This window comes from Felis catus, chromosome D3 (assembly GCF_018350175.1).
Source record: "Felis catus isolate Fca126 chromosome D3, F.catus_Fca126_mat1.0, whole genome shotgun sequence".
Classification (NCBI taxonomy): Eukaryota; Metazoa; Chordata; class Mammalia; order Carnivora; family Felidae; genus Felis; species Felis catus.
The window spans coordinates 5,761,948-5,774,801 of NC_058379.1; the positions used below are offsets into that span (position 1 = coordinate 5,761,948).

The 12,854-nt window shown below is 62.3% G+C and overlaps 1 protein-coding gene across 25 annotated transcripts in view; it reads left to right on the forward strand.

Moving 5' to 3' along the window:
• The window catches only part of NCOR2 (nuclear receptor corepressor 2), a 212,451-nt gene that overhangs the window by 198,146 nt on the left and 1,451 nt on the right, over window positions 1-12,854 (forward strand). For 11 of the 25 annotated variants that reach the window (XM_023241291.2, XM_045041567.1, XM_045041565.1 and 8 more), the window contains 12 exons: window positions 23-178; window positions 268-481; window positions 2,996-3,537; window positions 4,600-4,749; window positions 4,987-5,132; window positions 5,608-5,801; window positions 6,019-6,102; window positions 6,642-6,791; window positions 7,399-7,547; window positions 8,096-8,149; window positions 11,122-11,343; window positions 12,417-12,596. In XM_023241291.2, coding sequence (XP_023097059.2) covers window positions 23-178; window positions 268-481; window positions 2,996-3,537; window positions 4,600-4,749; window positions 4,987-5,132; window positions 5,608-5,801; window positions 6,019-6,102; window positions 6,642-6,791; window positions 7,399-7,547; window positions 8,096-8,149; window positions 11,122-11,343; window positions 12,417-12,596 — 2,241 coding nt within the window. The remainder of the gene's footprint in view (window positions 1-22; window positions 179-267; window positions 482-2,995; window positions 3,538-4,599; window positions 4,750-4,986; window positions 5,133-5,607; window positions 5,802-6,018; window positions 6,103-6,641; window positions 6,792-7,398; window positions 7,548-8,095; window positions 8,150-11,121; window positions 11,344-12,416; window positions 12,597-12,854) is intronic. The other 14 variants (XM_045041575.1, XM_045041576.1, XM_045041578.1 and 11 more) reach the window with 10 other exon arrangements.

Below are 12,854 nucleotides of genomic sequence, written 5' to 3' on the forward strand. Positions count from 1 at the left end.
CCACAGGACTTCTGGTCTCCAGGGGGTCCCACTCACTTGACGAAACCCGCCACCACCTCATCGTCCGAGAGGGAGCGGGAGCGCGACCGGGAGCGCGACCGGGAGCGTGACCGGGAGCGCGAGAAGCCGGTCCTCACGTCCGCCACCACCGTGGAGCACGCGCCCATCTGGAGACCTGGTAGGGCGGCGGAAGTCCCTGCTCCGGCCTCTGGGGGTCCTCATGGGCCACGCGACCTGTCTTCTGACCCCGCAGCCTGTCCCTGCCAGGTACGGAGCAGAGCAGCGGCGGCAGCGGCGGCGGAGGGGGTGGGGGCGGCAGCGGCAGCGGCCGCCCCACCCCCCACTCCCACCAGCACTCGCCCATGTCACCCCGGGCCCAGGACACCGTCCAGCAGAGACCCAGCGTGCTGCACAACACGGGCATGAAGGGCATCCTCACCTCCGTGGAGCCCAGCACGCCCACGGTCCTGAGGTGGGCCAGGTTGGCACAAGGGAGGGGACGGGCGGACGGGCCGTGGGTGCAAAAGCGCACTGGTGCGAGAGAGACGGGAAGGAGAATGATGGGTGGGAGAGTGGGGAGATGGATGGTGGGTACATGAATAGGAGGTAGGATGGCAGATGGACAGGTGGGTGAATGGATGATGCATGGGTAGGTGGAGGGAAGGGCAGGTGAAGGTGACAGATGGGTGAGTGTTTGGGAGGGAAATGGATAGGTGATTGGGTTGGGATGGGCACGTGGAGAGAGAAATGGATAGGTGGGTGGGTGGTGTGTGGATGGTGACTGGGCTAGATGAGTGGGTAGTTGGGTGGATGGAAGGGTGGTTGGGTTAGACAGGTGAGTGAATGGATAGATGGAGCTGGATGAATAGATGGGTGGATGGGTAACTGAATAGATGTAGGTTGAGTGAGATAGGTGAGTAGGTGGATGGATGGATGGATGGATGAGTAGGTAGGTGGAAGCATAGGTAGAGGGTAAGTTGGGTGAGTGGGTGGATGAGTAGGTGGATGGATGGATGGATGGATGGATGGATGGATGGATGAGTAGGTAGGTGGAAGAATGGGTAGATGGTGAGTTGGGTGAGTGGGTGGATGAACAGGTGGATGGATGGATGGTAGATGGTGAGTTGGGTGGGTGGGTGGATGAGTAAGTAGATGGATGGATGGGTAGATGGTGAGTTGGATGAATGGATGGATGAGTAGGTAGGTGGAAGCACGGGTAGATGGTGAGTTGGGTGAGTGGGTGGATGAGTAGGTGGATGGATGGATGGATGGATGGATGGATGGATGGATGGTGAGTTGGGTGAGTGGGTGGATGGTGAGTTGGATGAATGGATGGATGAGTAGGTAGGTGGAAGGATGGGTAGATGGTGAGTTGGGTGGGTGGGTAGGTGAGTAGTGGCTGGCTGGCTGGCTGGCTGGATGGATGGTGAGTTGGATGAATGGATGGATGAGTAGGTAGGTGGAAGGATGGGTAGATGGTGAGTTGGGTGGATGGGTGGCTGGTTGGGTGGGCAGGTGGATGAGTAGGTGAGTAGGTTGTCAGGTTCAGGGATAGTCTGTGGAAAGGAGACAGACACGTAAGAGGGGGCTGTGGGAAGAGACTCTTCTGGTCCTCCCCAGACTTGGGGGAGGTGTCCCTCTTGCCTGGACAAAACCTAGGGGTTCTGTTAAGATGAGAGAGGCTCTTTAGGCCATGTGTGCCCCCCCCAGAGTCAAGTCACTCTCATAAGGGGGCCCAGGTCAGGTCCCTTCTGATGACACCCACCCCCAGGACTGCGGGCAGAGCTGCCTGATGCGAGGGGGTGGGGGCTCCGTACTCCTCCCTGCCCAGAGTCCTGTTTGGAGGCAGGCGTTTCTTCCGAGGTAAAGCTTCTATTCATACGAGTACCACCCCCGCCATTTGGCTGTTCTAAGTCATACCCACCCCCCAACCACAGTTCCAGTTGGGAAAAATGACAACCCCGTTTCCCAGAAGCACTGGCTTTGTCCTCACTGACTCAACTACTCAGCAGCTACACGAAGCGGGAGCACCTGGCTGCTTAGAGCAAGATCATGGCTCAGCACAAAGTGGTTTGTGCACACTGGCAACAAGCCAGTTAGAAACTGTCATGCGGGCATCGAGCCTTTCCCTCTGGCAGCTGGAGCGAGGGTCAGCAAAGGGCAGGGCACCACCTCGTGGCATCACTGGGCTTGACGGAGAGGCCACAGGGCTGGAGTCGGGCCAGTTCACATCCAAGCCTCAGTGTCCTGATCTGCAAAGTGGGGATAATTACATTTACCCCGTGAAGATCAGAGTGTACATTTGTGCATTCCTTCTCCCCAGCCGGTCCCCCCTGGGGCTTACGGCCTAGACCGTAGCAGTTGGGGAAGGCTGCTTGGAGGAAGAGGCAAGTGACCCTCAAGAGGAGGAGGGCCGGGGCGGAGTTCCGGAGAGCCTTGCTGTTCTCCCATGGTTCTCTAACCGCCCACGCCGCCTACCCTCGGGGCCTTTGCCCCTGTTTTTCCAACTCCTCACGTAGCTGTGGTGCGTGCATTTCCTCGAGCGCCCCCAGCAGACCCTCGCCCACCTGCCAGCTCGAGAGTCTCCTCCCATTCTCCGTCACCCTGACTTGTCGTTGACCGGTTCCCAGGCTCTGGGCGTGGGTAACTTCTCTGTTGTATATAGTCTGCTCAACCGGAACGTAAGGCAATTTTGTCTGGTTCATTCGCTGCCGTATCCTTCAAGGTCTAGACCACTGTCTAGAACAGTGCCTGACAACGTACTAGGTGTTTAGTAAGAAGTCTTGGAACGACGGACTGAATGAATGAATACATGAGTGAGCGAGTGAGTGAAGGCATGTGGGGTGGGTAAGGCCATGTCGGGAGGGCGGGTTCATTCTGCGAGCTGTGGGGATTCATCAGGGTGCTGGAGTGAGGGAGTGGCCCCGCCTCGGCCTCCTGGGCCCCTAGTGGGGGCACTGCTCCGGCCCCCTGACCGCCTTCTCTCCTCCCCCAGGTCCACCTCTGCCTCCTCGCCTGTCCGCCCGGCCGCCACATTCCCACCCACCACCCACTGTCCTCTGGGTGGCACCCTGGACGGGGTCTACCCCACCCTCATGGAGCCTGTCTTGCTGCCCAAGGAGGCCCCAAGGGTCGCCCGGCCCGAGCGGCCCCGTGCGGACGCTGGCCACGCCTTCCTTGCCAAGCCCCCAGCCCGCTCTGGGCTGGAGCCCGCCTCCTCCCCCAGCAAAGGCTCCGAGCCGCGGCCCCTGGCGCCCCCCGGCTCCAGCCACACGGCCATCGCCCGCACCCCAGCAAAGAGCCTCGCACCCCACCACGCCAGCCCGGACCAGCCTGCGCCGCCCGCCTCGGCCGCGGACCCGCACCGGGAAAAGACTCAAAGTAAACCCTTTTCCATCCAGGAATTGGAGCTCCGTTCTCTGGGTAAGACCACCCTGACAGCGGCCACCTTCATAGACGCGATAATCATGCGTCAAATTGCTCACGATAAAGGGCCGCGAGAAGGAGGTTCGCTGGCCAACGACTCCCCTCGCGATGGTAAGACTTCCGGACCCGCCGCCCGCCCACCCCGTCTTGTGGCCTAAAGATATTTTCAGATCTCTGCTTTTTATTTTTTTCCCCCCATTTTACGTTGGTTTTGGTATTTTGTTTTTAAACGCGTCCTCGTCGATTGCACGCTATAATGACTATTCCTCAAGCTGCCGCCCACCCCCTCTGATTTGGGGGCGCCTCATCATTTCACATTGTTTTATCATGATATATATATATATTTTTTTTTGGATTTTCGCTTTTTTTCCTTTAATGAATGGATCTGTGATTTTGACTTCAACTGCGCCTCCCATGTCCCAACCTTTGCGCCTGTGTTTGGGGAGCAGAGGGAGTGGGGCTGCAGAGGGGCTCGGGCTGCCGCCGGCTGCCGCGTGGGTGAGTCTGCTTTGGAGGACGCCCGCGAGGCAGAGTGTCTGGGAGGGCAGGGGAGCACACTGCTCTCCAGGAGGAGATGACCCCTGCACTCTGCCAGGGCCGTGAGGGGCTCTCGGGGATGCCCCGGCCCCACATGTCCTTGCTGACCTCCACCCTGCAGCCCCTGGGAGAAGAATAGTCCCGGGCCCCGTCTCCCACCTCTGGCCCCTTCTCAGGGCTCCCCTTTGCTGGCCCGGGGGGCTGCAGGGACTGTGGCCCAGACCGGGTCCCGGGACCCTAGTGTCCCTCCCTGGCCCCCGCCCCCCGCTGATCTCACTCCTGCACTGCCTGCCCTGGAGACTCGTCCTCCCCACAGCCCCCACCATCCGGGTCTGTGTTTCCCCCTGTCCCTAGGTCATTGTCCGTCTCTTGGCCTGTCTCCCTGTGTGTCCGTCTGCGTTCTTCCTCCAACGGCCTCTGTCTCTCACCCCACCACCCCATCTCCCCCATTTCTCGATGCGCCCCCCCCCCCCCCCAGCCAGCCGGCAGCCCCGGTCTGGCTCCCTTTCTCTATCCATCCACCCGCGGCACCCGTCTGATCTGGGGGCCCGAGCCAGCGGGGGAGGGCGGGCCGGGTGGGGTGGCCCTGGCCCCAGGTCCTGGCACAGACATGACCCGGGGCCTCGCCCACTGCAGGTTACCACGGCGGCAGCTACAGCCCCGACGGGGTGGAGCCCGTCAGCCCCGTGAGCTCGCCCAGCCTGACCCATGACAAGGGGCTCCCCAAGCACCTCGAGGAGCTCGACAAGAGCCACCTGGAGGGGGACCTGCGGCACAAGCAGCCAGGTAACGCCCCGCCTCACCCCGGCACCTCCCTCGCCACAGCCCTGCGAGACAGGGGCGGCCGTTGTCCCATCACACGGGCGGGAAAACCAAGGCCCCCTGCGGCCGAGGAATTGGCCCAGCCCCACGCTCAGAGGGCAGAGTCGGGATGCGGGGACCGCGCCCCCAGCCAGGCTCACTCCTCGGGTCCCCCCACCCCGCCCCTGACCCCCAGCCTGACCAGCTCTGCTCCGCCCGCAGGCCCCGGAAAGCTCAGCGGTGAGGCCGCGCACCTCCCACACCTGCGGCCGCTGCCCGAGAGCCAGCCCTCGTCCAGCCCGCTGCTCCAGACCACCCCCGGGGTCAAAGGTCACCAGAGGGTGGTCACCCTGGCACAGCACATCAGCGTAACTACCCCTTCTCTGCCTCCGGCCCTGGGCGGGGATGAGGTCCCGGGGGAGGGGGACGGTCACACGCAGCCTCTCGGTCTAATGGGTAAACCGAGTCCTGGCGGACCAGACCAGGGAGGTAGGGCTGGCACGGGCAGGCTGGTCAGGGATTCCAGACTCTCAGACTCAGATGCGGAAGCCGCCCCCTCACCCAGCTGGGGAGCCTCTGGTGCGTGAGCCCGTGATCCGCGTCTCCCGCGTGCTGGCCATTGGAACCTGACCCGTGTAGGGCCCACCACTTTGACACGGAGCCCCCCATCCCGTGCACAGGGGGACGCTGAGGCTGCCGTGGGCAGGCCCGAAACACCCAGGGAGCCGGGAACTGAGCCGGGCTCTGTCCCCAAAGCGCAGCCTAGCCTTTGCACGCCCAGAAGGTTCCGGAGGGATGGCTGCTGCCTGACCCCGCACCCCTCCCCCCACCTTCGGCCCGCAGGAGGTCATCACACAGGATTACACGCGGCACCACCCGCAGCAGCTCAACGCACCCCTCCCGGCCCCCCTCTACTCCTTCCCTGGAGCCAGCTGCCCGGTCCTGGACCTGCGCCGCCCCCCCAGTGACCTCTACCTCCCGCCCCCGGACCATGGCGCCCCGGCTCGCGGCTCACCCCACAGTGAAGGGGGCAAGAGGTGAGCGTCGGGGGCGGGTGACCCTTGCGGTTTAGCTCCTGGGGCACCTCTGTCAGGTGCCTGCTGTAGGAGGGCTGAGCTCGGCCAAGTGCGAGGCCCGCCTGGTGTCCTTGCACGGATGAGAAACTGAGGCCCAGGGAGACGGCGGGCGGTTTGCTCAAGGCCACGGTGCTGACAGATAATAGCTGACGAGTCCGTCACGCTCTGTGGGCTCCAGGCACCATGTGTTAACCGGGATGCTCACCACAACCCCAGGAAGTGTAGGCGGTATTGTCCCCATGTCACCGGTGAAAGAACTGAGGTACGGAGAAGTGAATTCCTTCATCTCCGGGGACAGAGCCAGTGAGTGGCAGAGCCGGGATTTGAACCAGAGCCGAGGGTGACGAGCACAGCCTCCCTGCAGGCACACGTGCTCGCTTCTGGTTCCCCCGGGAGCACTAGGGCTTGGAGAGGAGAGGGCGGCCCCCAGCTCTAGGACGAAGGGAGCCGCTCGAAGGGGGGCACCCCATTAGCGAGCCACGAGGGCGGGAAGGACATCTCTGGGGGACAGTGGGGCACCGGGCATGCGCTGCAGCAGGGGTCAACTGACTACCGCCCGTGGGCCAAATCCAGCCCACAACCGATGAGCTCTAGGTCGTTTTACGTTTTTGAAAGGTTGTAAAAGAAGAAACACAGCAGAGCCCGCAAGTGGCCCGCACGCCCGAAACAGTGGCTCTCCAGCCCGTGCAGAAAGATTCAGGGGAGGGCAGAGCTGGGAGGGGGCGGGAGAGGGACACGTCCCCCACGTCATTGCGGGGGAGAGAGCGCCGAACTCGGACCACAGACCCTTTCTCTGCTCAGGTCTCCAGAGCCCAGCAAGACGTCCGCCCTGGGCAGCAGTGAGGATGCCATCGAGCCCGTGTCCCCACCCGAGGGCATGGCAGAGCCTGGGCATCCCCGAAGCGCCATGTACCCGCTGCTGTACCGGGACGGGGACCAGGCAGAGCCCAGGTACCTCCGTGGCACCCCACTCTGCCCCCGGGATGCTCATGACTCAGCCTCTGGCCCACTCGTGGCCTTGGCCCACCGCGGTGCACTTGGGGGTCCACAGGGCCTTGTGTGCGGCTGAGAGATCTCAGACCCGCAGAGCAGGGGTTAACGGCTGGAGGGGCGTCCACGGCAGCTTCCTGTGCTGTGGACTGCACCTCCTGGCTCAGGCCAGGCCCCTGCTGCTGGCGGACCTGAGAAACCATGAGCTAAATGTGCTGTACCAATCGGGGGGGGGGGGGGGTGGAGACAGAGAAGAAAGCCAGGTCCCTGGGCCTTGGAAAGGATGTGGTCTGAGCACATGCCTAGTTTCTTCAGGGGCTGTTGCAGGTAGACAGGGATGGCCCACCAGAGCAGCTGGGGCTCTCCAGAGACACCCTGAGCCCAGGAATAGGTGAACTACAGAGAAGATTCCAGGAGCCGTGGTCCCTAAGAGATGAAAGATGTAGGTACGGAGTAGGAGAGGCTTGGTTCTGAATTTCTAAGGCAGGTCAGGTAGTAAGCACCCCATCATCCAAGGTATGCAAGCTCCACACTGAACAAACTGACCTAGGTTCTCTGATCTTCGCAGCAGAATGGGCTCTAAATCTCCAGGCAACAGCAGCCAGCCGCCGGCCTTCTTCAGCAAACTGACCGAGAGCAACTCCGCCATGGTCAAATCGAAGAAGCAGGAGATCAACAAGAAGCTGAACACCCACAACCGGAACGAGCCAGAATACAGTAAGCGGCGAGCCCACTGCCCTGGGAACCCGGGGCCCCCGTGGGGCTGGGAGCCAGCACGGTGCTAGAAACCCACGGGGTACTTGCCCGGCTCCCCCACTGGCCCTTCCCCGCGCATTCGGGGAGCCCGGCGGTCTCCGTCTGTGCCTCGGGTGCCTGCCGGGACAGAACAGTGCCTGGGTACGGCCGGCACTCGGCGAATACTTAGATGGGCGGGTCTGTGCGGAGCCCCTACTGGGAACCAGGGATTGGGGTCTTACCCACTCAAGGGCCCTGTGTGTCCCCTGTTCACGGCACTCATCGTGTTTGTGATTTTTTCCTCCCCACTTACGCGGTTACCGGAAGTAAATCCTAACTTAGCCTCCGCCCCTTAGCACAATGCTGGTTAGAATTGCAGCCTCCAGACCTGCTGACTTTGTGTACGTTGAACAAGCTCCCCACAGAGTGCGCCTTGCCTGCACGAGACAGGGGACCGTGCGGGGGCGGGTGCGTTCCTCGGACCCGTGGGCCCGCAGGCCTTACCTGCCTCTTGTCGCCTGCCTCTCCAGATATCGGCCAGCCCGGGACGGAGATCTTCAACATGCCCGCCATCACCGGAGCAGGTAAGCGTCCGGCCCGGGCTACACGGCCACCGGCCCCCTCCCTGCTCTCTCCGCCACCCCCCGTCATGGCTGCGTGCTGGGGAGGTTAGGCTGGGCATGCGGGACCTGGAAGGAGACTCGGGGAGCGGGCGCAGCCTCGGAGGCCGCTCCGCTGGGGCCCTCGCCCCAGCCACAGTCACGGTGACAGAGGGCCTCTCTTAGTTCAGCTGTGTCCCCCGCTCTGGACTCTGCAAACCGGCGGTGGGGATACAGGCTCACACGGAAGGCGAGGCTTTGCAGGGAGTCTACACTGGAGTTACACCGCAAGGCCCCCTGGTGTGTTGATTTCAGGATTAGGGGCGCACAGCCGTGTGGAAGCACCAGTCCCTGCCGGGGCCTCGGCGGGGAGACTGGAGTGTGACGGGGAGTGGGCGTGCGCTCGGTGTGCCCAGGCTCGCTCAGGGTCCACATGAGCGTTCTCAGAGAGAGAGCATCGGCTTCACTCAGAAATTCGAACCCCCCGGGGAGCTGAGGGAACAACGAAGACGGGTGACAGAGATGGGTGAAAACTCACACGCGTGTTTAAAAGTCCAGCCCGCTTTGATGGTTTGCGGCCGGGGGGCCCCCGGGGTCGGATCCCCAGCCCCTGGGGGGGCCGCAGTGTGTGCTTCCACTGCTTCGTGGCGGGGCTTTGTGGAATCGGCTTCGAAAGTCTGCTGAGAGGAGACTGAGCCCAGAGCCCACTGGGGACTGGCGCCTCCACGGGCAGGACCCTGTCTAGGGGGGTTGGAGGTGCCGGGGGTGTTTGCAGGGCTGTGGCCTCTGGGCTCTGTGGGAGCCTGAGGCCAGAGGAGCAGAGGGGAGATGGGGGGCCTTCCCTGGGGCCATCGGGGGCCTTGAACCCTGGGAACGTGGTGAGCGAAAGACCAGCATTTTATCCTCACTGGAGGTCATCAGTGCCTCCAAGTGGGGGGCTCGCCCGTCTACCCAGAGACTAGACACAGGGGGCTTCGCTGAGCCTCGGACAACAGGCAGGAGACGGTTCGGTCGAACCAACGATATGGTTAGAAATGAATGTTTCCGGAACATTCCAAATCGTGACACAGGCACTAGACGCGTAGTACGTAGGCGTGTGCGTATATGCAGAAATCCATGCAGCGGTGCAGCGAAGCTAAGACTTCTACGTAAACTCGATTTGGCTTTTTTTTTAAAGCAGTTTAGTCCACACACAAAAGTTTCCCCAGACCCCGGTCTCTGCTGCTCAGCCCCTGCATCAGACTTTGCCTTGGTAACCAGAGAGGGTCAGGCTTCCTGTCTGCCTGGCACCATCAGATCGGGGACCCGTGGCCCTGGGTGGAAGGCTTGGGAACATCTGTGATTGCTCACCCCTGCTGGAAATCCTGCTCTTTCTTGGAGAACGTGGCTTTTTTTCCACCTCTTTTTTTTTTTTTTTTTTTGAAGTGCTGAGGAAAATGTGGCCAAGACGCAGCTAAAAAGGTAGAGAGGGTGTCCCTGACTGTGAACAAGTTTGAAGCAGAAAGGAAGAAAACAAAAAGAAAATGTAGGGAGCAAACAGTTGCTACGCAGAACTGTGATTTTTATTTAAAAACAATTGTTAATGTTGATTTACTTTTGAGAGAGAGAGAAAGAGGAGAGAACACAAGTGAGGGAAGGACAGAGAGAGAGAGAGAGGGAGACGCAGAATCCGAAGCAGGCTCCAGGCTCTGGGCTGTCCGCACAGAGCCCGACGCGGGGCTCGAACCCACGAACCGCGAGATCATGACCTGAGCTGGAGTCGGACGCTCAACCGACCAAGCCGCCCAGGCGCCTCAGACATTTTTCAAAGCCTCTGTGTCCCTCCCAGCCTCACAGAAGCCATCAGGGAAGTTGGCTGATGAGCTGGGGGTCGGAAAGACTCGTCCCCTGGCCACTTGGTATTCACACGGTTCACCAGAGTGGAAGTTTTGAAATCCATGCAGACAGTGCCCAAGGCCAGCAGGCGGAGGGGGCTTGAGCTTTGCTGGCTTAACAGAGATGCTGAGGAAGAGACACATGCCCCCGGCTTGTGAAAAGGCCCCGGAATGATTCACTAGAAAGATGAGAAAGGGGCAGGATACCTGGTGGATGAAAACAGGCTTACTTAATTCACGTGGCCGAGCGGTGGGCGTCTGCAGGGGCCTGTCTGGGACCGGTCTGTCGATTCGACCGCTTTGTGAGCAGGTGGCCGGGCTGGGGGCGGTCGTGCATTTGTCTCCAGCTCTGCCCTGTCCCCCGCACGCACATAACTGCATGGCTACCTCCCCACCTCACCGTCCGTCTCTGCACCTCTCTCTCCTCGTGGCTCCCAGGCAGGGAGGGGTGGGGGGGGGCGTGGAGAGCTAGGCCCAGTGTGGGGAGAGGGGAGGGCGGGCGGTGGGGGGCTGGGGGTCCCAGGCCTCGCGGGGGTCACCTTCCCTGCCAGAGTCTCTTCCTCAGCCCCTGCCGGCCCCCGGCACCCCGAGCAGACCCCTCACACCCAGGACCAGGCTCTGGCTTGCCCTGGTTTCCCAGCTGTGTGTCCCCAGATGGGGCGTCCCTCTGATTTCTGCTGCCAACACACACACACACACACACACACACACACACACACACACTCCCAAGCCACTTGGAATTTTAAAAAAGATGCAGGCCCAGCTGGGATTCGGGGGGCAGAAGGGCTTCCGATTTCCCAGAGGACAGGGTAGGAGAAACTGGGGGGGGGTGGTCATCTCGCCTCCCAACCCCCCAACCCCCCAACCCCCCGGGGCCCAAGTCCGAGGGAGCCCCCCGCCCCCGATCACCACTGCAGGAAAATAAGGGGGGGGGATAGGGCGATAAACGTGTTGCTTTGCCGAAATGTGCTCACTGTGTATTCTCTCTTCTCCTCCCTCTCTCCCTCTCTCCGCTTCTCCCCCCCTCTCTCCGTTGTCCCCCTGGCCCCTCCTGGCCCCTGTGTGTGTGTGTCTCTCTCCCAGGCCTTATGACCTGCAGAAGCCAGGCGGTGCAGGAACATGCCAGCACCAACATGGGGCTGGAGGCCATTATTAGAAAGGCGCTCATGGGTAAATATGATCAGTGGGAGGAGCCCCCGCTCAGCGCCAACGCTTTTAACCCTCTGAATGCCAGTGCCAGCCTGCCCGCTGCTATGCCCATAACCGCTGCTGACGGACGGAGCGAACACGCACTCACCTCGCCAGGTCTGCAGGCCTCCCCCGCCTCGATCCTCCAGCCCCACCCGCCCCGTCCGCCCCCCCCCCCCAACCCGGTGTCATTAATCTCGCGCCTCCGCGTTCCTCTGACCAACCCCATCCAGCTTTGGAGCTTGTGACTGTGTTCTTGTGTGTGTTTGACGTGGTTCTGGAGTCGGCTAATCCCAGGCTGGGCGGGCGCAGCCCCAGCCCCCCCACCCCCCCTGCCCACTGGGGCTGAAGGAGCTGCTGCTTTTCCAAAAAACACTCCCTGCTGTCCGAGCCCTGCCCTGCCTTGTTCCCCTGCTGGACACGGGTCCCCGGGAGGCCCACGTCCGGGCCCAGCTTTGTGTCTCCTGGGGAGATCAGGCTAGAGCGAGGCCCCGCCTCTGTGTGGGTCAAGGGGACCCCTGGGCTCTTGGCAGCCAGGCCCATTGGCTCCGCATCTGCTGGGGCCACCGTGTGTGTCCCTGGCTGGCCTGGGACCTGAGGGGGAGGAGACCGGTGTCTGTGTGCCAGCCCCAAACTCAGATGAGTCAGGGAGAGCACAGGGGCCAGCTCCCCACCTGCCCCATGCCCCTGGGCAACACTCTGCATATCTGAACAAGGACTGTGCAAGGAGACCTCAGGCCCGTTTGTCTGACCTGGACAGTCTGCTCCCAGGAAGATTCTGGATTTAATGGGGGCCCAGGCCTGGCCTCAGGGGTCCTGGCTTCTCTGTGGAAGGTCTACAGCCTTCCTGGCCCTGGTACGGCCCTGGGGCAATGGTCAGGGGCAAGTCAGAGGCCTGAGGCTTCGTGTTCGGGGTATCAGCCCCTGGGTGGGTAGGTGGGCCTCAGGGCAGCCCGAGGGGGCTTTGAAAGTAGTTCAGCTCACTTCCCTAGTCGGTTCTGGGTCTGTCCATCTGGTCGACCTTGGCTTCTCAGCAGGGCTGAGCTGCTGTTCTCTCCTCTGTGGGGGCCTGGGAGGCAGGCGTCCAGGGCCTCACCCACCCCCGCCCCAGCCCCCCCCCCACCCCGCTCCCCGCCCTGAGTGCCGTCTGCACAGTCCAACGTGGCCCCTTCCCGTGTGTTCTCCTGCAGGTGGTGGCGGGAAGGCCAAAGTCTCTGGCAGACCCAGCAGCCGCAAAGCCAAGTCCCCGGCCCCGGGCCTGGCGTCCGGGGACCGGCCGCCCTCCGTCTCCTCGGTGCACTCGGAGGGGGACTGCAACCGCCGGACCCCACTCACCAACCGCGTGTGGGAGGACCGGCCCTCGTCCGCAGGTGGGCGGCAGGGCGCGGTGCTTGGGCGGGCCTGTCGCTGTCCCCAGCACAGTGCGCAGGTCACCTGGGTGGGGTCGGGGGGGAGCATCTGCACTGGGCCTGGCCAGCAGCCTGAGCACCTACTGTGTGCAGAGTGTGTGGTCTGGCCTCTGGCCCTGACCAGAGAGGAGGGAAGGTTCGGGGAGTGAATGGAGAAGGCCGATGCCGTGGGCTCGGCAGGTTGCGGGAAGCCGGGTTTTCTTCACGGGCACAAGGAGC